Genomic DNA, 25,348 nt, shown 5'->3' with positions numbered 1-25,348 from the left:
CCTCCGCTGGGCGCCGCAGCCCCCAAAACCAACGCAAAGACACGCCCTCTCCGCTGGGCGCCGCAGCCCCCAAAGCCTACGCAAAGACACGCCCTCTCCGCTGGGCGCCGCAGCCCCCAAAGCCTACGCAAAGACACGCCCCCTCCGCTGGGCGCCGCAGCCCCCCAAAGCCTACGCAAAGACACGCCCTCTCCGCTGGGCGCCGCAGCCCCCCAAGCCTACGCAAAGACACGCCCCCTCCGCTGGGCGCCGCAGCCCCCCAAAGCCTACGCAAAGACACGCCCTCTCCGCTGGGCGCCGCAGCCCCCAAAGCCTACGCAAAGACACGCCCCCTCCGCTGGGCGCCGCAGCCCCCCAAAGCCTACGCAAAGACACGCCCTCTCCGCTGGGCGCCGCAGCCCCCCAAGCCTACGCAGACACGCCCCCTCCGCTGGGCGCCGCAGCCCCCAAAGCCTACGCAAAGACACGCCCCCTCCGCTGGGCGCCGCAGCCCCCCAAAGCCTACGCAAAGACACGCCCTCTCCGCTGGGCGCCGCAGCCGCCCAAGCCTACGCAGACACGCCCCCTCCGCTGGGCGCCGCAGCCCCCAAAGCCTACGCAAAGACACGCCCCCTCCGCTGGGCGCCGCAGCCCCCCAAAGCCTACGCAAAGACACGCCCTCTCCGCTGGGCGCCGCAGCCGCCCAAGCCTACGCAGACACGCCCCCTCCGCTGGGCGCCGCAGCCCCCAAAGCCTACGCAAAGACACGCCCCCTCCGCTGGGCGCCGCAACCCCCCAAAGCTCACGCAAAGACACGCCCTCTCCGCTGGGCGCCGCAGCCCCCAAAGCCTACGCAAAGACACGCCCCCTCCGCTGGGCGCCGCTGCCTCCTCCACTCGTTCCTTCTGGCCTCTTCTCTCTCGCTGGTCTGTGACGTCAGCGCGTCCGGCGCACGTCTGGCGCGAGTCCGGGCCGATGGCGGGCGAGGGCCGGGTCAGCCTGCTCGCCTTCCTGCTGGGGGTTTCGGTGGTCCTGCTGCCGCCGCTCGTGGGCAGCGCCTGGCCGGCAGAGGGGAGCCGGTCGCTGCGGAGCCGCCTGCCGCTGACGTTGGCCCTGCACGTGGCGGCCGTGAACGGGCTCCTGCTGCTGCTGTACCGGGCGCAGCTCTATCAGGTAGAGAAGCCGGGGCGGGAAGAGGTTCCTGCCGCGCGCGCTGAGTGTGGAATTCTGAGGCTCAGTGCAGCGTGGAGGTACTGATGATGATGATGATGATGATGAATGGGGGGGGGGTACCCGGCACTGATGATGATGGGGGAGGGGGGTACCCGGCACTGATGATGATGATGGGAGGGGGGGTAACCCGGCACTGATGATGATGATGATGATGGGAGGGGGGGTAACCCGGCACTGATGATGATGATGATGATGGGAGGGGGGGTAACCCGGCACTGATGATGATGATGATGATGATGGGGGGGGGGGGGGTAACCCGGCACTGATGATGATGAATGGGGGGGGGGTACCCGGCACTGATGATGATGGGGGAGGGGGGTACCCGGCACTGATGATGATGATGGGAGGGGGGGTAACCCGGCACTGATGATGATGATGATGATGGGGGGGGGTAACCCGGCACTGATGATGATGGGGGAGGGGGGTACCCGGCACTGATGATGATGATGATGGGGGGAGGGGTACCCGGCACTGATGATGATGGGGGGAGGGGTACCCGGCACTGATGATGATGATGATGAATGGGGGGGGGTACCCGGCACTGATGATGATGATGATGATGAATGGGGGGGGGGTACCCGGCACTGATGATGATGGGGGAGGGGGGTACCCGGCACTGATGATGATGATGGGAGGGGGGGTAACCCGGCACTGATGATGATGATGATGATGGGAGGGGGGGTAACCCGGCACTGATGATGATGATGATGATGGGGGGGGGGGGGGTAACCCGGCACTGATGATGATGAATGGGGGGGGGTACCCGGCACTGATGATGATGGGGGGGGGGGGTACCCGGCACTGATGATGATGATGGGAGGGGGGGTAACCCGGCACTGATGATGATGATGATGATGGGAGGGGGGGTAACCCGGCACTGATGATGATGATGATGATGGGGGGGGGTAACCCGGCACTGATGATGATGGGGGAGGGGGGTACCTGGCACTGATGATGATGATGATGGGGGGAGGGGTACCCGGCACTGATGATGATGGGGGGAGGGGTACCCGGCACTGATGATGATGATGATGAATGGGGGGGGGGGTACCCGGCACTGATGATGATGATGATGATGAATGGGGGGGGGGTACCCGGCACTGATGATGATGGGGGAGGGGTACCCGGCACTGATGATGATGATGGGGGGGGGGGGGGTAACCCGGCACTGATGATGATGGGGGAGGGGTACCCGGCACTGATGATGATGATGGGGGGGGGGGGGTAACCCGGCACTGATGATGATGGGGGGGGTACCCAGCATTGTAAACTTTCTGAGCACAGTGAGCAGGGAAGGAGTATATAGGGGTGGGGTGGGGTGGGGTGGGGGGCAGCGCTCTCCCAAATGCTACAGGTCCTTGCCCGATTCTACCATACGTGCAAAAAGTTAATGCTGCATCAGAGAAGCTATTGGGGAGGAGTAGCATGCTAGTTAGTAGTAGTAGTAGTAGTAGCATGCTTAACGGTTACAACACTGCACAGAGGACCAGAGAAATCGCACTGCCGCTCCTTCAGATCTTAGGCAACTCACTTAATCTTCTATTGGCTCAGTTACAAACTTAGGGTGGCCTTTTACAAAGTCGTGGTAAGGCTACTGTGTAGGTAGCTGCAGCAAAACAGCTAGTTTTGTGTTTGCTGTACAGCATTTTCTGTGCCAGCAAATATTTTCTACAGCGGGGGGGGGGGCATGGTGTAGGCATGCCTAGTTGTAAATGGCCATCAGTACGTGCTATCCGATTACTGTCGGGTTAGCGCGTGAGCCAGTGGCCTAGGTAAGGGGGGCCTGGGCCCCCAGATGGGCTCTGGAGCCCCTGGTTTGGCTGGCGAGGGTCGCCAACTGTTAGCTGAAGTGTTTGTCCAGCGCTGGTCTCCGGCTCTCCGCCACATTGCCTGCACGACACTTCGTGCACGCTCAGTTTTACTGAAACAAGCATGCACATGATGTGAGGGGAAGAGCAGGCAATGAGGCAGAGACCAGAGGGTTTGGTTGGGACCCCTCCCCCCAACCAAGGTATGTGAGGTGGTGGCAAGGAGGCAGGCCAAAATGTACCCCCCTCATTTTGGCCTCTCATACCCCCCCCCCCCCCCCCATGTCGAGATCTGACTATGCCACTGGCTTGAGCCCCTACCACCTCCTAAATAGATGGCAGTAAGGGCTCAGGCTGCAGGTAGTAAATTGCTGCACGCCAATATTTTTATTAGCGCCCAGCCATTTATGACGTCCATTTAAAGTAATGGAAATTCCGGCTGCAGTAAAAAGTGGCCTCGGCCATGGCAACTTTACATGCCCACACTACTCTAGCCCACTTTTTACCGCAGCTCAGTAAGTCCTCTGGGGACAAGGAAATACCATGAGATACTGCTGAGAAGGCATGGACTAATTCACCACCCTCACAATTGCATTTAATTGGTGTATTTTTAGGAATATTAATTGTAATTTTTTTTGTTTGTTTTAATGTTTAGTTACTTTGTAAACTGCCTTGCATTGAGTATTGGTTTAAGGGAGGTGGTACTTTCTTGCATGAGGACAGGCTAAACAGATTAGGGCTGTGCAGTTTGGAGAAAATACATTGAAAGGGGAGATGATAGACTTTTATACAATTATGAATGTTGTGTTTCCGTTGTGTAATCTTTAGAACAACACAAAAACAAGAGGGTACTCCATGAAAATAATGACTAGAGACTGAAAACAGATCCTAGATAGTCTTCCCAATCCTGTCTCATTGTTTGCTTCTGTTCTCCATGCAGGCTTTATATGGTTCACTACTAGAATTAATGAGTTATTGGGTTTTTTACCTTCTGACATTGGGGCAGATTGTTCTCACTCTAGTACCCAAGGGTTCCAGTTTACATGTCTTTACCCTCTAGCTATCGTCCTGTGGCCAATATCCCTGTATTTACCAAGCTGATTGAATCCTAGTCAGTCGACAATTTTTGGTTTATTTGGATAAGTTTGTGTCTTCATAATTCCAAGTTTTGGGTTTAGAGCCTCTCATAGTATTGAGACTCTACTACTAACCCTGAATTTTTATGTGAAGCAACAGTCGGGAGCTGGGAATCAAGCAGTACTATTATAATTTGACATATCGGCGGCATTTGATGCTGTCGATCATTCCTTGTTAATGGAACATTTGAGTAGCATTGGTATTTCTGGTAAAGTTTTTTTCATGGTTTCAGAATTTTTTAAATAACCATAGCTATTGTGTATGTTTTAATAAATCCTTTTCTGAATATTGGTCTCCTGGATGTGGAGTCCCCTCTATTTAACCTGTATGTGTCCCACTGTCCACTTTGGGAAGAATCAAAATAGGTATGGGGGAACTTCTACTTTCTTATGCGGATGATATTTTGTTGGTAATTCCAATGTCACCTGGAAGTACTGGTTTTGTGAACTTGATTTCTTTAGGTATGAGGAAGATACAAAATTGGGCACTGGATAATAAGTTGAAACTAAATCCTAGTAAAACTAAAGTCTTGTGGTTTAAAAATGTAGGACTTATTGTTCCACCTTCTATAACTCTACCAGGAGATCAAAGGTTAGTATCTGAATCAGAATGAAGAATATTGGGTGTGATCTTGGATTCCTCCTTGACCTACCATTCTCAAGTTAATTCCTAAAGGCAGAAGACTCGTTTCATATTGAATCAGTTATGAGTTTTAGGGTATTTTCATCAGGAAGCTTTTGCTTTGCTTGTTCAGATGCTGATTTTGCCTCACCTGGATTACTGTAACATTCTGTACATAGGTTTATGTTCCAAATTGATGAAGAAACTACATTTTATACAGAAATCCTCAGTAAGAATCATTTTTTGGCTTAGTTTAGTAGAGTGTCTTTTTATATCGTGAAACTTCACTGGTTTCCGATTTGTTCATAGATTTTGTTCTCTTCCAGAGAAGGGGATGTGGTTAAGGTAACATCGTAGGATTCCAGAGTTTTGATAAGTTCCTGGAGGAAAAGTGTATAAAGTCTACCAGCTACAGTAGATACAGTTAGGGGAGCCAATGCTCTTTCCTGGAAATGAGCTAAGAAAAATCGATCAGCTTTTTGGGATCTACTAGGTACTTGTGACCCAGACTAGCCACTGTTGAAGACAGGATGCTGGGCTTGATGGACCATGGTCTGATCCATCATGACTTGCATGATCTGAATAGTTTATGGTTTATTTGGTTTAATATACTGCTCTTCGTAGAGCGTAATAGTAGTTAACGATGGGGGAATAATGCTATATTATATGGATTAATGCTGCATAAGGCACAACTCTACCAGATACCAGTGAGGGACTAATATTTTATCTGTGTATCCCTAGTAAATAATTCTGATGGATTACTGCTGTACTCTGGCTTTCTTGGTAATTTTTGGCTGGGAGGGGTTGTGAAGCCCCGGCGTGTGCTGCTACAACTTATGTTTAATGATTGTGACATGGCTGAGGTAAGTCATCCTTTTTCCTGATTGAGACTTGCAAGCCGTGCTCTGAGGTCTGGCTGGAGCCAGACCTGGAACTCGGAGAGGAACAGAGAAGAACTTATAGACTTTGTTTGGGGCAGGGCAGCCCCACCAGCCACAGACTGTTTTGGGCATGCCAGCCAGAGGCCTTCTTAAGACTGTATTTACTGAACTACAGAGGTGTTTCACCTTGTGTTCCTGACCCTGTGACGTAACAGGCCTCAGGATTCAGTTAACAAAACACTTGTTTTTTCAATTGTATACCTTTGTCCGGCTGTGTTATTTTGCAGGCCTACCCTAAGCCTCCCTCGAGGTATCACAGGCCCCTTTTCTGGTCCCTTTCCTCATTGCTTTACAAAGACTGCTCAGGCCTCTTCCTTGCCTAATGCGCTTTTCTCATGGACTTTCTCAGATCCTTTACCTTTCTTGCTTCCATGGCCTCTTTTTAGGTCCTGTCCTGTCTCATGGCTCCATTTCACATTCTGATCCCTCTTCCTGGGTCATTTGCCTCAATCATCTATCTATCTATCTTTCTATATATATTTAGATTTTGCTCACACCTATATATATTATATAAGTGAAGAGGGGGTGTATGTGTATGGGTGTGAGTATGGGTGTTTAAGCATGTAGTAGTGAAAGAAGACAGGATGAGTGTGTGAGACCTTATGGCTCCCCCACCCCTGATTTTTGAGTTTTGCTTCTTACGTCCCCTCACTGGCTCCATCACTCTTGTGCTTCATTCCTGCTCCCCACACCAAGCTGCTCCCTGATTCCCACCTCTTCCTTTGCTGCTGTCCGAAGTTGCCAGCTAATATAAACGCAGGCTGCTTATTGCTGAGTGGCCCTGGCCCACATAAGCCACAACAGATAAAGTGCTCCTTGTAGCCCTGTGCGTGCACCATATAGATTATAAGGGTGCAGGTCAGCACGTGTGCTTGGAATCCACACATGCATTCCAGGTAGCACCCATGTGATCTGTCGGGCACATATATAGGCATAGCTGAGCAGACAGATGGCAACCCTTTTAAAAAAATGTAATATAGAGGGGATATACAATTAAACAGCCACCAGTTAGTAAGATACTACAGCAATGATGACTTAGGTCAGGGGTGGGCAACTTCGGTCCTCGAGGGCTGCAGCCCAGTCTGGTTTTCAGGATTTTCTCAATGAATATGCATGAGGTTTATTTGCATACAGTGGAGGCAGTCTATGCAAATAGATCTTGTGCACATTTATTGGGAAAATCCTAAAAACTCGATTGGGTTGTGGTCTTCGAGAACCAAGGTTGCCCACCCCTGGCTTAGATGATTTGGGCACCTACAAAAAAATAGTTGTACAGCACATACCAAGGAAAGCCATGACCTGGAAAGCAGAAGTGAAGAGAGGCCTAGGACTGAAAAGGACCTTACTGAGCTGCAAATCAGTTGGTTAGAAGCAGTTGATGAAACACAAGACCAACCTGTGTGGAAGATGGTTTGTCTTTATGTGCTGACTGGCTGAAGAAGACATAACTGGACATACAGGTTATGCAGTGCTGTAATCATTAAGTAGCTTGGGATAATAATGAATAATGTTTATCGCTTGTTAATTAGGGCATGTGCTCATGCTTTTATACTAGGCATTCCGTGCTATCCGTTTTGAGTTTGCTGCTGATACCAGCCGCCTCAACTATAAACCAGTGTCAAATTGACTAAAGATGTGATCCACATTGAAAGCTTATGGGATTAGTGTGGAAATGATTTTCATAAAATGCTTTCTCTCTGTGTTTTTCTAGATAGCTGTGAGAGCTTGCTGGCTTGGTTTTGCTTTTGGATGTGGGTTGCTGCTGAGTTTTACACAGTCAGCATGGAAACATTTTGGCTGGTAAGCAAGAAATAAGTTTGTCAGAAACTACTTTTGATGCCTGTTCTCCCACCACATTCCACAATGAGAGGAATCAGTAGCCTAGCAAACATAGCTGTACATGGCGTTTATTTATTTGAAAGTTTTGTATGTTGTTTTTCTTACTAAAAAAAGTCAAAATGGCTCACATCGTTATATGTAGTAACTGTACATTTAAACATAGTAAACTCTTGCAGCAGGATAATTGTAGGTCAACAAGGGCTGGAGCGGTCAACAGTATCTATTGTAATAATACTAGTACAACTAACTCCCAGTTTAATTTAAAAACCCGTCAGCATCAATGCCAACTAAAAGCTAAATCCAGTCTTCCTGATAATCAAAGCAATTTAAACAGCCCTGGGAAGCTTCTGGCCATTTAATTTGCTTGTTCAGAGCTAACCACTGATATTCAGGACTAACTGGTTAGTGCCTAAGCCAAAACTGGCTAAATTGAGGGTGTTCCTGGGTGGAGTCTGCACTTATTTATTTATCTTATAACCCACCCTTATCCAGGGCAAGGTACAATAAAAATACATAAAACATACACAGCAAAACATCTTAACACAGAATTTAATCTACTTCATAGTTCATAAGCACTTACGCGGTTAAGTGCCGATATTCAGCCTTTTTGCATAAATTGGGCCGCATAAAAAAACGGTTCATTTTATGCAGTTAAAGGCTGAATATTGCATTTGGCCGCTAAAACTTATGTGGTTAACATACAGCCGGATATTCAGTGCCAGTGCCCGGACATGGCCCGTCATTGAATCTCCATGAGTACAGCTGGTGGTGCGCATAAAAACTCCGACTGCCGCCAGCTGAATATCGGCCAGAGTATATCTAAGATTCTAGATGAAATTTAATAGTCTTGTAAAAAATGAGTCTGTCCAAAAACCCATCAAAGTTTTATAGTAGTAAAAGCTAAAGAACGTTGTAGTAATCTGCCTGAGCAGTTATAGTGGTAAGTTTTCTCTCGGTCGTGCATTTCTTATTAAATGATGGTCAGATAGAAAAAAGTAGTTATTAACCACAGTGGATATTTATCATTCCGCTGTGTGACTGCCGTCAATCATTTAGGTTGACTTTTCAGTGAATGGGTCGTTATAATTTTGCATTTTCTCTCTAGGTATATGTGTTCACTGTCATTTTTCCACTATTCGGAGTATTTAATCACAGCAGTCAATAATCCTAAAAGCTTGTCTTTGGACTCGTTCCTATTGAACCATAGTTTGGAGTATACGTTAGCAGCTGTTTCTTCTTGGGTGGAGTTCACTATTGAGAAGATTATTTACCCAGGTAAATTTGTAATGGGAAATTTCAGAATGTGAGACGTACAGGTGTATTTTCAAAGCACTTAGTCTTACCAAGTTACGTGGGGGGGGGGGGGGGGGGGGGGGGGGGCATGTTTGATAGAACGTCTAAATCAGAATTTGAACGTTTTACAAAAACGTCCAAATTCGGAACAGGAAAGGAGGTCATTTTTGAAAAAGATAGACGTTTTGGGTTCGAAAATGTTATGGACGTCCTTTTTTTTTGGTCCATTTTCAAACAAAAGATGTCCAAATGCAAGACATCCAAAACAGAGGAGAAGTGGTTTAAGGGTTAGTGCAGCAGACTTTGATCCTGGCAACATGGGTTCAATTCCCACTGCTGCTCCTTGTGACTTTGGGCAAGTCAAATGCACAAAGGGCATTTTTGGATACGACATCTAAGTCTGAATTTGGTCGTTTTTTGTAAAACATCCAAAATCAGAAAAGGAAAGGTCATTTTCTACAAAAAAAGTCTCTCTTTTCGTTTTGAAAATGCTGTTTGGAAAAATGTTTTTTGATTTGGGGGAGTAAGGGGAGATGATCCCCGATTCCCTCCAGTGGTCATTGGTCATTTGGGGCACCTCTTGTATAGAGTAGAGGAGTAGCCTAGTGGTTAGTGCAGCAGGCTTTGATCCTGGGGAAGTGGGTTCAATTCCCACTGCAGCTATTTGTTATAAAAACAGGTCTCGCTCAAAACGTCTTAAGTTTTAGTCTTGGACGTTTTTGTTTTGTTCATTGTGGCTGAAAGTCTAAGTCTTAGGAATGCCCAAGTCCCACCTTGAACACACCCCTGGCACGTCCCCTTGAGATTTAGACATCCTTCTGACGAACTTCAGAGAAAGACATCTAAAAAGAGGTTTCAAAAATACTGATTTGGACGTCTTTGTGAGATAAACGTCCAAATGCAGATTTATGTCACTTTGGACATTTTTCTCTTTTGAAAATGAGCCTGACAGTAACCTATCGAACTTTGTAAGTCTGAGTGCTTTGAAAATGAGCCCCATAGGGCTCAGTCTATATCTGGGATATGTTGAGGGCTTCTGTGCATGATTCGTAATTTGTAAAAAAAAATAAAGAAAATCTCCAAAACCGAACTATAAATGTTCAAGTTTTAGCAGCATTGTTTGTGTGTGTAATCTAATGGCGACATAAGAAAGCAAACTTTTGAAAATTGAAGACCGTGCCTGTGTCTGAAGAGAAGTATTTTCATCCTGCACATCTCCCAGCTGGGATGATTCTTGCTTGGTCATTCTGTTTATGAAATTTTGGAAGATCTCTGTGTTGCCCGGAGTAATTGATGTGCTAGGATGAAGATTTTCTTTTTAATAATTCACATTGCAAACTAACATGGACAAAGTGTACTCTTCGTATATCAAGAGATTTTATTATTGCCACAAAGATTGATTTGGCTTTCAATGGAAATTGCTTTGAGTGGCTGATTTAACCCTACTGATATCACAGGCTTCATATTAAATAATGAAACATGAAAACCTAAGTCGAACACTGTATTTAATAACTGGGCTATAGAATGAAGTAAACATGAGCCTACCCTCCTCTACAATGTAAGCCGTTGAATTATACAGTTATTGCCATTGCTGTTTCTGCACGTAATGGCAGTAAGAGGACATTTTGGGCGACGTTCTATATACGGCACCTGATTTGGCTTTCAATGGAAATTGCTTTGAGTGGCTGATTTAACCCTACTGATATCACAGGCTTCATATTAAATAATGAAACATGAAAACCTAAGTCGAACACTGTATTTAATAACTGGGCTATAGAATGAAGTAAACATGAGCCTACCCTCCTCTACAATGTAAGCCGTTGAATTATACAGTTATTGCCATTGCTGTTTCTGCACGTAATGGCAGTAAGAGGACATTTTGGGCGACGTTCTATATACGGCACCTGAAAAATCCATGTGGAAAAAAATACGCCTAGGCGTATTCTCTAATGTATACCTAAATTTTATAGAATAGGCTTCAATCTGCGCGGTATATAGAATATCCTGAGCGCTTATCCACACATCCAAATTTAGTCGCAGCCTTTTACTTTGTTTTACTTGGCGTAAATCCCGACGCCTAAATTAGGTGCAGAGTGGGTGTATTCTATAACAATGCGCATAGATTTTAGAAACACCCACACCCCTTTGCAACTATGCGACTTAGAATTTATACGCTTCACGTTACAGAATATGGTTATCGCGTTTTGTGCATAAATCTTAATTCCAATTAGTGCTGATAATTGCTTTAACATCCAGTTGACAGCACTGATTAGCTAGTTAACCAATTACACGCAGTTATAGAATACGCTTTGATTTCCACTCGATATATAGAAGCCCACAGTTTATGTTCATCTCCTAGTTACATTAAATAGAACATTGCAGTTTAATGAAGTGACTAATTTATTTTTGTTACATTTGTACCCCGCGCTTTCCCACTCATGGCAGGCTCAATGCGGCTTACATGGGGCAATGGAGGGTTAAGTGACTTGCCCAGAGTCACAAGGAGCTGCCTGTGCCTGAAGTGGGAATCGAACTCAGTTCCTCAGGACCAAAGTCCACCACCCTAACCACTAGGCCACTCCTCCACTGTTGCTACTATTTGAGATTCTACATGGAATGTTGCTATTCCACTAGCAACACTCCATGTAGAAGTCGGCCCTTGCAGATCACCAATGTGGCCGCGCAGGCTTCTGCTTCTGTGAGTCTGACGTCCTGCACATACGTGCAGGACGTCAGACTCACAGAAACAGAAGCCTGCGCAGCCTTCTACATGGAATGTTGCTAGTGGAATAGCAACATTCCATGTAGAATCTCCAATAGTAGCAACATTCCATGTAGAATCTCCAATAGTAGTAACATTCCATGTAGAATCTCCAATAGTAGTAACATTCCATGTAGAATCTCCAATAGTATCTATTTTATTTTTGTTACATTTGTACCCTGCGCTTTCCCACTCATGGCAGGCTCAATGCGGCTTACATGGGGCAATGGAGGGTTAAGTGACTTGCCCAGAGTCACAAGGAGCTGCCTGTGCCTGAAGTGGGAATCCAACTCAGTTCCTCAGTTCCCCAGGACCAAAGTCCACCACCCTAACCACTAGGCCACTCCTCCACTGTTGCTACTATTTGAGATTCTACATGGAATGTTGCTATTCCACTAGCAACACTCCATGTAGAAGTCGGCCCTTGCAGATCACCAATGTGGCTGCGCAGGCTTCTGCTTCTGTGAGTCTGACGTCCTGCACGTACGTGCAGGACGTCAGACTCACAGAAACAGAAGCCTGCGCAGCCTTCTACATGGAATGTTGCTAGTGGAATAGCAACATTCCATGTAGAATCTCCAATAGTAGCAACATTCCATGTAGAATCTCCAATAGTAGTAACATTCCATGTAGAATCTCCAATAGTAGTAACATTCCATGTAGAATCTCCAATAGTATCTATTTTATTTTTGTTACATTTGTACCCTGCGCTTTCCCACTCATGGCAGGCTCAATGCGGCTTACATGGGGCAATGGAGGGTTAAGTGACTTGCCCAGAGTCACAAGGAGCTGCCTGTGCCTGAAGTGGGAATCGAACTCAGTTCCCCAGGACCAAAGTCCACCACCCTTAGGCCACTCCTTCTCTAATCTGTCGCTATATTCTGCTTTTGTGTACCATGGCTGTTGTCTTTCTTTAACAATCTTATGCATAGTGCTCTTGTTTTTTTTTTTCCTCCCTCTGTAATATAGTCCTTGGGCTCTTCCCCTTTTCTAGTCATATTGCCGTGATGCCAATAATTCTCATCTCTACTTCTGTGTGATTTTGTGAGGGTTTTGTATGTCACCAAATGTATTGCTGACCTGATGAATAGAGCAGAGTTCAAAGGTTGTCGCAGATGTAGTGGGTTCATATAATTAAAAAAAAAAGATCACCTACAGCCTGCTTATTAATCTTGAATCTGTGTTATCTGTAATTAATGTAGAGAAAGATGAACAGTTAAATGCTGAGGGAGAAGGGAAGCCATTGATTTAACAGAAAAAGCCAAAATAGATGGGAAAATGTGGGATACAAATGCAACAAATAAATACAACATGTCAGAAGTCAGTTTAGTACCAAAAGTGCATTGGAGGAGTAGCCTGCTAGCCTGCTGTTTGTCATAGCAGGCTATGAACCAGGGAGGCCAGGGTTCAAATCCTGCCTTTTCCACTTGTGTTCCTTGTAGTTTTGGGCAAGTCACTTCACCTTCCATTGTCCAGGTACAACTTAGAGGGCAAATCTCCTTGAGCAGGGCAATAACTTGTATACCTGATTGCAACTCCCTTGAGTTGAGATTCAGAAACAGTGGGTAATTATAATATTTGGCTTTTAAAGATTTAATCTTTCACTTCTTTTTCACAGTGGCACCAAGAAGAACTTAACGGTGATATCAAATTGTACCACTTCTTTCACTTGCAGAAATGAAGCAGATAACATGGCTGAGTGTTATCGGGTTACTGATGGTGATCTTTGGCGAGGGCCTGCGGAAAGCTGCAATGCTCACGGCCGGTTCAAACTTCAATCACATCATTCAGAATGAGAAATCCGAGTCTCATGTTTTAATAAAGAGTGGTGTATACGCCTGGTTTAGGCATCCCTCCTATGTGGGATGGTTTTACTGGAGTATTGGGACACAGGTAGAGTATAAGATATATTTCACTACTGTTTTGTGGTGAGGTAGGGGGGATGGGAGGAGAGGGCTTGTGGTATATGGGTTTCTTCTTTTATTCCATTCTGTTTATTAATTTGCATATATGTTCACAGAAACTTATTACAATAGGATTAACACACAAAATACCTATCAAAACCGAACTAATCTGATAGATGCAGCGATCACCAGTACAGCGTAGGAAGCGTAATAATTGAGAGGCTCTTTTACTAAGCTGTGTTAGGGGCTAGTACATGCCTAGCACAGCGCAAAATAAAAATGCTATTGCAGGATGCGCTAGAGCATCACACAGTAGTTTTTGGATGCGTGCGGTTAATTGCAAGCTAAATTTGTGTGGTTCTTTTTTGAGGGGGTGCAGGCGGAGAGTGGCCATTCCTGTGCTATCTGCTTTACTGCGTACTTAACTGGTTGGTGTATAGGTAACGCAGGAGTCCTTACCGCCTACAAAAAAGAAGGCAGTAAATGCTCCTGCGGTAATTTTTTAAAAATGGCCGCGTCATAGTGGCAACATTAGCACAGGTCAGACATTCAGTTGGCTATCAAGATGACTAACCCGGACTGTAGGGAGTTATGGAAAATCTCACAATTGAAACAAACAAGACCTCAAAACTCAAAGAGCAATGGTCTGACCAAACATGTCAGTCTGTCCCCAAAGGGGTTCTCAGATATTATTGGCCCCACTAAATTATCTATCTCCAGAAAAAAGAGAGCAACAAAAAAAAACTCTGGACACAGAGAAAAAAGTTGCAGGATTTGGCGCATGCCGAATTTGGAATTACCGCCTGGCTCGCACTAGCCGGGTGGTAGTGCCAATTTGGCACATGCTGTACATGCGTAGGCCCTTTCACAGCTTAGTAAAAGGGCATCTGCATGTTTCATGCTCTTTATGGGATATTTTTAAAGTTTGCTATCCCTTGTGTAGTTTTTTGGTTTGTTTGTAACATTAGCACGTGGCCATTATTGGAAAGAATAGAAAATTGTGACTATGGTAAAAATGGTCTTAGTGCTCTACCAAATTGGCAGAGTTGGCCACAAGCTTGAATCAAAAGCTTGACTAGTTAGTTCCTCACAAGAAACCAAACTAACATAAGTACATAAGTACATAAGTAATGCCATACTGGGAAAAGACCAAGGGTCCATCGAGCCCAGCATCCTGTCCACGACAGCGGCCAATCCAGGCCAAGGGCACCTGGCAAGCTTCCCAAACGTACAAACATTCTATACAATCAAGCCATTGTGACATCACTAATGAGGTTGGCTCTTATTGGTGGAATGAGCCACTATGACATCACAATAGGTTAAATCACTGTTCTATGTAATAAAAGTGAGCCAAGTAGAGGACATAAGTAATGCCACACTGGGTAAAGACCAAGGGTCCATCGAGCCCAGCATCCTGTCCAGGACAGCGGCCAATCCAGGCCAAGGGCACCTGGCAAACTTCCCAAATGTACAAACATTCTATACATGTTATTCCTGGAATTTTGGATTTTTCCAAGTCCGTTTAGTAGCGGTTTATGGACTTGTCCTTTAGGAAACCGTCCAACCCCTTTTTAAACTCTGCTAAGCTAACCGCCTTCACCACTTTCTCCGGCAACGAATTCCAGAGTTTAATTACACGTTGGGTGAAGAAAAATTTTCTCCGATTTGTTTTAAATTTACTACACTGTAGTTTCATCGCATGCCCCCTAGTCCTAGTATTTTTGGAAAGCGTGAACAGACGCTTCACATCCACCTGTTCCACTCCACTCATTATTTTATATATCTCTATCATGTTCTCCATAGAAAGGTGATAGGTCCAGTTTCCTCAACTCTGAAAATGGAATAGGTGAAACTGCCATATAAGAGGCTTTTATATAGTAGCTTGACTGTTAGCAGTAGTACATTAAGACTGCTGCTAATGGTTACTGTCACTGGCTTACCTTACTGTAGCTCAAACCCTAGAGGTAGAACCATGAGACTAACTGCTTGGGTTGCCAGTGCCATTTTGAACCTAGGGCTGGCAGGGGTGGGAGCTCGTGTCCCAGAACCCCTAGACCACCAGAGGAGGGAGGGAGGGTGTCTTTGTTGGCGGTACACTCTTCAGCTTTGGGAAGCTGTGGTCCCTTTTAAGAAGTCTCCCAGGGAACGGAATAATACTGTTTCTGAGGTTGATCGCAAGTTGTGTATTTATTTACTGCCAGAGTCGCTAAGTTGCAATAAAATGCAGCTTAGTAACTTCCCCCTTTAGTTGCTGTTTTGCCCTAAAACTGCTAAAACGTCGCTGTTTTGTCTGTCTTTTGCTAGATTCTGCTCTGCAACCCTGTCTGTATGTTTGGTTACACCCTGGCTTCCTGGCGATTTTTTCGGGAGCGCATTGAAGAGGAAGAGTTCACACTAATACTTTTCTTTGGAGAGCAGTATTTGGACTATAAAAGGAAGGTGCCATCAGGTTTGCCCTTTATATCAGGAGCCAAAGTGGAACTATAACGCGTGGACCAGGATCTCCAGATGCATTTCCAGTCCCAAATAATACAAGATGTGGATTTGCAAACGCATACTGTGTCATTCAGGACTTCTTCAGTTTTATATTTCTTATTTAAACTTTTTTGGAGGCTTATTTAAGGGCTCAGATGCTGGAAGACTTTTCCTAAGAAATGTGAAAATTAGAATATCTACGATGTATAATATTCCACACTTAGATTTGGATATCAGTGGTCTTAAGGGTCCATTGACCCCCGTGATGATAATTCTTAATCCAAATTTAAAGCAGCAAAATCTTGAAATATAGTGAAAGACGACCAGGCCTGCTCTCCATATTTTTGTATTGACAGTTTTTTTGTTTTTTTTTTTGTTTTAAGGCAATAGCAAACCAGTGACTTAAAATATGAAAATTTCAGCTTTAACTTCATCTCAGTAATATGAACGTTCATGAATCATACAGAGCAGAAGTGTGTATAAATGGTTGGAAATAAAGCACTGTTCAGCCTTACTGCTTTGAATAATAGGTGCTCATTTGAGTCTTACTTCTGTTTTGTCTTCTCCTAAAACACATTTGCGTTGAATGGTTTGGTTTTGCACAAAGCTTCATTTGAACATTTCTTATCAGCTCTGTATCGGTGCCTCTGCTGTTTTGCCCTGTAATTTGGACTTCTCTTATTTTCAGCTTTCTAGATAAATGTCTTTGAAGTGAAGTTCTCTGTTTCTCCCACTTTGACTTAACCGTTTATAAGACTGGTGTTCATTTTTTCCCCACTTGGTACATAGAAGTGCCTTTTTTTTTTGTTTTTTTTTTTACACACCTAGATGTTTTACTGGTGATATTTGGCATACTGTGTTGATCTGGGTGAATTAAGGCAAAGGAATTGTTCTTCAAGTATGCTTAAGGTGAGCAGACTGTTCACATGACCGTTTAGGTACTTAACGCATACATTATACTGTAGAATGTTAGATTTTTATCTGTAAGACATTCACCCCCCCCCCCCATATTCTATATAGTGTGCTTAGATTTAGGTTCCGAAATCGGCGCAGATTCTATAACACCGCACGTAACTTAATTGACTTAACAAGCAATAATGGGCGCTGATTAGAATTTAGGTGCACAGCTCGCTAAGCGCATTCTGTAACGATGTGAGCCGAACTTCTAACGTGTGGAGACAAAAAGGGGCGTGGTTACGGGCAGGGAAATGGGCGTTTCAAAATGTAGGTGCCTAGTTATAGAATATGGCCCAGTGTGCCTAAATCTAAGCGCTGAGATTGACACCAGGTTTTCGTTGGCGTAAATGGATGCGCTCAGGTATGAACGCTGAAATATCAACTAAGCAACTTCTATAATTGGCGCCTACATCTAGGTGACGATTATAGAATACGCTTAGTCGGCACTGATTTCTGTGTCTGGGTTTTTTTTTTTTTTTTGTGGTGCTTTATATAGAATCTCCTTCTCAAGGGTATTTTAACACATGGATTCAAAACTACCCTGTTATGTCTATGGCTGAGATTAAAAGGTTATGACCCTAGGAATGTATATATTTCAGAGCTTCAAATATAGGTTATTAGAGAAACATTTAGCCTCTCTGCATGGGTCAGTTTTCATTTGCTGGCATCTAAGTGACTGGTTTTATTTATTTTTTTTAGATAACTGACTAGATCACTTTAAAAACCTTGCTTTTTGTTTATTGGATCATATAGTAATGTAAAACATTACAAATAAACTAGCGGAGCTTACAGCAGAATTTGGATGTTGATAGTAAAAACAAAATAAAGAAAAAAAAACACCAAAACATTCCCTACCAAATGTCCCAAATAAAATCAATGTATGAAGTTTATATTGTAAAGATATTTATGTACTGTGTAATTCTACAGTGCGCCATGTTTTTCTGAGGCTTTTATTTTATTTAAATAGGGATTGGGAGTCATGTGGTAACTTTTAACCTGTGGCACTTTAGAAAGCAAAGGCAAATGTAAATCTGTAAGTATTTTATAAAAAGAAAACTCATGCTGCTCGTAGTTTCTTTTACTGCATAAGAATGTTAAAGTGTTTACCGTTGATTCGTCAGAAATGTTCTACTCAAGGTGTGCCACAAGAGGAAAATATGGTGTTGTAGAAAACAGTTGTCAAAATTGTCCTGGACAGATTTTTGCACCAAGTATTATCTTGTAAATGAGGAGGTCTTACACATGAGTGACAGTTTTCAGAGCCAGTTAACTGAGTAAATTTACCTTGCTAAGAATTGCGTTTTTTCAAGGAGCGAGGGGAGTCTTAAATAAAAACCCAAAACAAAAACTCAATGAGGATCAATTAAGGGGAGATGAGATGCAAAAAAAAGTTATTGAAGTAAAAATAAAACCTGAAGGGTTTATTGATCCAGACATTCAAATTAAGATTATGTAAATAGATGTGATGCTTTCATTAATTAAAAAAAAAAAATCCATAAAAGACCTGACTTGGCAATGTTTCAGGTATCTATCCACACTCGTCCTTCCCTACTCCTCTTCCCGTGCGCTCCGATCCATGGATAAATCCTCCTTATCTGTCCCCTTCTCCACTACTGCAAACTCCAGACTTCGCTCCTTCTGTGTCGCTGCACCCTACGCCTGGAATAAACTTCCTGAGCCCCTACGTCTTGCCCCATCCTTGACCATCTTTAAATCTAGATTGAAAGCCCACCTCTTCAACATTGCTTTTGACTTGTAACCACTTATACCTCTCGCTTCTACCTACCCTCCTCTTCTCTTGCCTCTACACATTAATTGATTTGCTTGCTTTATTATTATTGTCTATTAGATTGTAAGCTCTTTGAGCAGGGACTGTCTTTCTTCTATGTTTGTGCAGCGCTGCGTACGCCTTGTAGCGCTATAGAAATGCTAAATAGTAGTAGTAGTCGCCTGTCTCAGGGGTCCATTCAAATGATATAAAAGAATATTTAAACAATATTATAATAGAAGTAATCCTGGTCTGTTTTCTTTTTTTATTCATTTATAGAAAGTTTTTGAAATTTACAATGGCGAATAAAAAAGAAATATAGACCCATAAAACAATGATGATAATAAATCCCAACATAGCAAAAAAATGGTAGTTCTGGAAACTGGTGCTCATATCATTCGCATCACAGAGCGCCATTACAAAAACAACACCAAGAAAAATAATTCTTACAATATAAAAGCCCTAACTAACACCATCCTACAGTTGCATACCTCCCCACCCTAAACCACCCCAGCCCCTTATAACTATCCAACTTGAGAAGTAGCCAAAAGAAAGTTTTCTAGCTGAGTAGGATCCATGAAAACATATTTGTTCACTTTAAAGGAATTAACACATTTACAAGGAAACCTGAAATAGAAAAGTTATCCCAAGTTAAGAATCCTAGGGCCCTTTTTATTAAGCTGTGCTGTAGGCGCACAAACTTTTTAGCGTGCGATAAAAATAGAAATACCCATAGGAATATAATGGGTATCTCTATCATTAGCGCATGCTAAAAAGTTTGCTCAGCTTAGTAAACTGAGTCCTTAGTCTTAAAAATGTCTTCTTAATATGAAAATAGGCATTGTCAGATTTCTTAAGAGACAAGAAGAGTAGCATAAGGGAGGATCTCATCCAAAGAAGATTCTGGCAAAACTGACACATCCGAGATACTCACAACGTAGTACTGATATTACATATTGTAATTAATCCTCATTATTACCGTGTTTCCCCGAAAATAAGACACTGTCTTATATTAATTTTTGCCCCCAAAAATGCGCTAGGTCTTATTTTCAGAGACTGTCTTATTTTTCGTGGAAACATCGGGGTTGGCTCGCCCGCTCTCCATCGCTCCCGGAACTAACCTTAAACGCCTCCTTTCACCTTCGCAGCAAGCAGCAGCAGGGCAGGCCACTCCTTCCTTCAGTGTCCCGCCCTCGCCTGACGTAACATCCGCGAGGGCGGGGCACGGAAGGAAGGGGAGGTCTGCCCTGCTGCTGCTTGCTGCGAAGGTGAAAGGAGGCGTTTAAGGTTAGTTCCGGGAGTGACGGAGGATGGGTGAAGGGGGGGCCCGGCGACCTCGGGTGGGGGGGGGGGGGGGGGCGGCCTTGTCCAGCTCTCGGCGGCCCTGTTTTCAAGCAAAAGTTTGCTAGGTCTTACTTTCGGTGGAGGCCTTATATCTACCAATTCAGGAAACCCTCTACTAGGTCTTATTTTCGGGGGATGTCTCACTTTCATGGAAACAGGGTATTACTTAGTGTATAATATCCCGAATCACTTTTTGTGAACTGTTAATCACAATAAGTTGTTAGTCACATTGAACCTGATCTATTGGGATAATGTGGGATATAAATAAATATTACCAACTCTAAAGCTTCTGTGAAGGATAAGAAAGCTAAAACCCAACTTAAATGCCTGTACCCTGCAACACAACGAAACCAGCGCTCGTAATGGACATATAATAAGTCTTCCTTTCTACGATTCCCTAATGTGTCTGTACACACGACCCTTTATTTGTTCGTACCGGAATTGGCGACCGCCTTTACGGTACTATGTAAGCCACAATGAGCCTGCAAATAGGTGGGAAAATGTGGGATACAAATGTAATAAATAAAAGTAAACTCTTGTAGTTACAAGTCCTCAAGCACCAACTGTGTCGTGCGTCAGCTGCAGTCTGCAGCCTGGTTGGTAAGAGTTCACTTCTGAAATTCTCAAACATGGCTGTGTCGGGTCTTCTGTGGATTGATTTTTTTTTTTTTTTTAATGAAAGCATAAAGTTTTCCAAACTTTCTGTAACGGTGACTATATTATGGCAGGCACAGAAAGCTCATGACCCAGGGAGGCCTACCTTGCTTTCTATGCCGCCGTTACTGGCCTTTTGCAGTATCACAGCTGCTGTTCCCATCATTTCTTGCTTTCCGTGTAGGGCAGGCTCAATGGGAAGCACATTCTGCTGCTGCTGTTTTCAGCCTGTCCGCCCACATCACAACCCCAGACATGGTTTGTTTTCACCACCATTCAAGAGGGACGTTATCAACATAGGCTACTGTTGTGTCGGTTTATTTTACCACAGGGTCTCACTGCACAAAATGGGACTTGAGGTAAAATAATTAGCTCATGTTGATAATTTCCTCCCTTAGGGTCATGTTCAACATTTTGGGAAGCTCTGGCATAAAAGCTGTTTGTTTGTTCTTTAATTTGATTGTGAAAATAAATCGTTTATTAATCCAAATAAAGAATTTTTTTTTCAATCTGGTGTCCTTTTAATTGAGCCTCGCTTTATTTTGGCTCCTCTTTTGCTGCCTTTTTTGGTGGGATATTTTGTTTGCAAGGGGTTAGCCTCTCATGGTTTAGTGTTTATAGTTTAAACTGCAAACTGGCTTTGCACTTTCAGCCAGTTTTTAAAAAGGCATTGGGAAGGAAAACAGGGCAGCTCACACAAACTGTAGTTACATAGTAACATAGTAGATGACGGCAGAAAAAGACCTGCACGGTCTTTCCAGTCTGCCCAACAAGATAAACTCACGTGCTATTTTTTGTGTGTACCTTACCTTGATTTGTACCTGTCTTTTTCAGGGCACAGATGTATAGTCTGCCCAGCACTATCCCCGCCCCCCAACCACCCGCCCCGCCTCCCACCACCGGCTCTGGCACAGACCGTATAAGTCTGCCCGGCACTATCCCCGCCTCCCAACCACCAGCCCTGCCTCCCACCACCGGCTAAGCTTCTGGGGATCCCTTCCTTCTGAGCAGGATTCCTTTATGTTTATCCCACGCATGTTTGAATGGCATTCCAAGCATTCACCACTCTCTCCGTGAAAAAGTACTTCCTGACATTTTTCTTGAGTCTGCCCCCCTTCAATCTTGTTGTGAAATTCAATCTTGTTGTGAAGTTTGTAAAGCAGTTCAGCACATATACTTACATTAGCTATTTTTCAAAGAGAAACTACCCAGGTAGCTTTATTTTGAATTTCTTTACACCGAGTACACATGCAGAAAACACCTGTACACTTTGCAGCTACATGGACTGTTTCAAAATTGTTACCTCGCAATGAGCAGGTTTACCCATGGACTGTGTACTCATCACTGTTACTTTGACACCTGCTTTCTGGCCTAAAGTTGAGTTGTGCTTTTATGTTGTACCAGTGGAACCAAATCTCATCTTGCAGATGTTAATATAACTTTTTTTTTCACACATTGCTTTTTATCTACGCTAGGAAATGAGAATATCTTTAGAGGCCAACCCAGTTTCGGTTTTGGATTCGGCACTGAAACCAGCCTGAAATACAGGTTTGTGTTCTGGCCAAAAATACCAGTGCATTTTTGACTGAAGCACCCCCCCTCCCCCCAACTTTGCTCTTCCCTTACCTGTAGCCCTCCCTGGGCCTACCTTCTAAAAGCCCTGGGGGGCTAGTAGCCACTTTGGCGCAGAAGCTATCCTGAGTTGCTCCTGCTCCCACCCGCTCTGTAATGAAAATGGTGGCCGAGACTGCCGCTGGAGGTCGCGGCTGCAATTTTGGGATTGGAGCCAACATGGGTAGGAGCAATCCCCAGTCGCTCCTGCTCATGCCTTTTCTAGTCTCAGAGGGGACTTGATATACCACCTTTTTGTGGTTTTTGCAACACATTCATAGTATATACAGGTACTTATTTGTACCTGGGGCAGTGGAGGGTTAAGGGACTTGCCCAGAGTCACAAGGAGCTGCAGTGGGAATCGAACCCAATTCCCCAGGATCAGAGTCCACTAGGCTGCTCCTCCACTCCACTATATAGCCATGTGTGTTCGTTAGTCTGCATTCAGTTCATTAGCATGCCTTAAAATCTTTCATGTATACTAAATCGTTTAAATCAAAGGATTAATTTGTGTTAACCTGATGAGTGCAAACTAAACATTTTTTAATGCACATTAGTTTTTTTTATTTTTTAATTAAAATGAATATGTGAAATGAACTGAAACTATATAGCTAAAGATCAAGGAAAATGGCCTAAATGAACTGAAAGCGTTCGCCCTGTGCATATCCCTAACAATAGTTAAGCTCCTGTTTTGGTCTCTGGAGACTTAATTTTCAATGGAACAGTGCTTCAAAGAACAAAATAATGAATGCACAGCCATATTATCCTATCAATTAGAGTTCTTCAATAGACCTTGCCAGAAGGCCGTGAGAATGCAGTACACCAAGGTTTATTTTCAAAGCATATAAATTTACAAAGTTATGGATCCTATGCAGCTTCATTTATTTGTTTATTACATTTGTACCTCGCACTTCCCCATGCATGGCAGGCTCAATGCAGCTTACCTAGCAACAATATAAATAATTACAAAGTCGTAAGACGAATATACAGTTTGTGGTAAACGCAAAACTAATGGGGTAACGGAAAGTAAGTTAAACATAGGAGGAATTGGGTTCAGAAGGAAAAGAGCGTTAGGAGGTAGGCGTAGAAAGATGGAAGGAATGGATATGGGGTAACAAAAAGGATAGATAATGGGGAACATGGTCAGAATACAACTATTGTCAATAAGAATCATATGGGCAAGTTTTGGTTAGGTTGGATCGTTAGGGTAGGCTATCTTGAAGAGATGGGTCTTCAGTGCTTTGTAAATCTATGTGCTTTGAAAATGAGCATCTGTCAGAGCTGTAATCTTATGCTTTGTGAAAAATGCAACCAGACACTCAGCTTATTCCTTTAAGTTGGACACTGTTTTTCTTGCTAGAGTTTGGTGTTGGTGTCTGTGTTCTTGATGTAACTTTTGAAAGTTAGTTTTATGACTGTCATTCTGTTCATTGTTATACTTGCTTAGAAATTGGGTGTCCTTGTGTAAACTATATGTATACTAACATATATATATATATACACACATATATATATATATATATATCACACACATATATATATATATACTAGTAAAAAAGGCCCGTTTCTGGAGCAAATGAAACGGGCGCTAGCAAGGTTTTCCTCCCCAACCCCTCCCTCCCTACCCCTTCGTCGTTGTGAAGCCACTGACGCCATTGCTCCGCACCTCGTCAACGCACCTTCATCACCTTCGTTTTGAAGCCACTGATGCCATTGCTCCGCCCTCGATGTCATCATGTTTGACGTGAGGGCGGGGCCCAGAGACTTGGTGATTTCGGTGGCTTCACCACCACGAACACTTTATGAAGGAAGTGACGTCAGTGGCTTGGCTTCAGTGACGTCAGTGTCTTCAGAACGTTGAGGGTGAGTTTTATTATATATATATATACACACACACACATATATATATATACACACACACATAGTAACATAGTAAATGAAGTGTGACACCAACCGAATAATTATTCTACTCTTTCTTGTTAAAGAAGCAAATAGCTTATTTTCATTCCTTCAATAAAGATATATTTGGTTATTTCACAATGAAAAGCTGAACCTCTGAACAGGAAACATGATGCAAATGGAAATCAGGACTTTTACATGCAAAAACCTGCCCTAATTTAAGCTTGCAGAGTTGATGCCACCTTTTGTTTTGTCCATTCAAGGACCCACAAAAAGTCTAAGGGCCCTGTTTACTAAGCCGTGCTATAGGCACGCTAGCATTTTTAGCGCACGCTAACATTAGAGAGACCCATAGGAATATATGGGTGCCTCTGGCATTAGCGTGCGCTAAAAACTCTAGCGCACCTTAGTAAACAAGGCCCTAAACCAGGCAACAGCAATGGTTCAGTACCGTATTTTCTTACATTGACCACACTATATATCAGCTGACCTGAATAGGTTTTCCCAAACAACCTAGAGCTAACCATGGAACTCTTTTACTAAAGTATAATAAAATCCAGACTTGATGTGTGCTAACACAGGCCTTTCCTGCATGTTATGCCCACATTTAATGTGTCGCATATGGGTTCTTGTTTTATATATATATATAGTGATAATCACATCCAGGATAGTTGGGTTAAGGCAGTTTGTCTGAAATACAAGTCCCAGAAGGCATTGCAGGCAAGGAGCCAGGGGGTGAGATGAAGAACCCAGACTGGACTACTAGCTGCAATGGGTGTAAGCTGGCAGGACATGTAGATGGGCTGCCACTAGGGGGACAGAGAGTTAGGAAACCCTGTGTGCAGGAGCTCATCATTAGTCTAATGCTTAACTCAGCTGGTATGGGTGTGGGGGAAGCTAATGGAAGGAGAATGATTGGTTGTGAGAGCAGAAGCCAGGGATTGATTAGGCAGGTGGGAAGGTGTCCCAGTGGAGAGAAGCAGTTGCAGGCTGAAAACTCTTGGGTAAGAGAGGTCCCTAAAGTACTGAAGCAGGCTGAAATCCCTTGGGTGTGAGGACATCTCAAAAGTATTTGCAGGCTGAAAATCCTTGGGTGTGAGAGGTCCCTAAAGTATTGAATTTAC

At 43.9% G+C, this 25,348-nt stretch overlaps 1 protein-coding gene across 1 annotated transcript; it reads left to right on the top strand.

Annotated features, from left to right (window-relative positions):
* Positions 1–912: 912 nt before the first annotated feature.
* On the top strand, positions 913–16,375 carry ICMT (isoprenylcysteine carboxyl methyltransferase). Its single transcript, XM_030185598.1, has 5 exons — positions 913–1,152; positions 7,431–7,519; positions 8,664–8,833; positions 13,288–13,505; positions 15,821–16,375. The coding sequence occupies exons 1-5, from the start codon at positions 955–957 to the stop codon at positions 16,001–16,003; spliced, it is 858 nt and encodes a 285-aa protein (XP_030041458.1). The 5' UTR covers positions 913–954; the 3' UTR covers positions 16,004–16,375.
* Positions 16,376–25,348: the final 8,973 nt, after the last annotated feature.

The sequence above is a fragment of the Microcaecilia unicolor genome, chromosome 13, assembly GCF_901765095.1.
Source record: "Microcaecilia unicolor chromosome 13, aMicUni1.1, whole genome shotgun sequence".
NCBI lineage: Eukaryota > Metazoa > Chordata > Amphibia > Gymnophiona > Siphonopidae > Microcaecilia > Microcaecilia unicolor.
The sequence above is the reverse complement of the archived record's forward strand: the minus strand, read 5'-3'. Positions and strand labels throughout refer to the sequence as shown.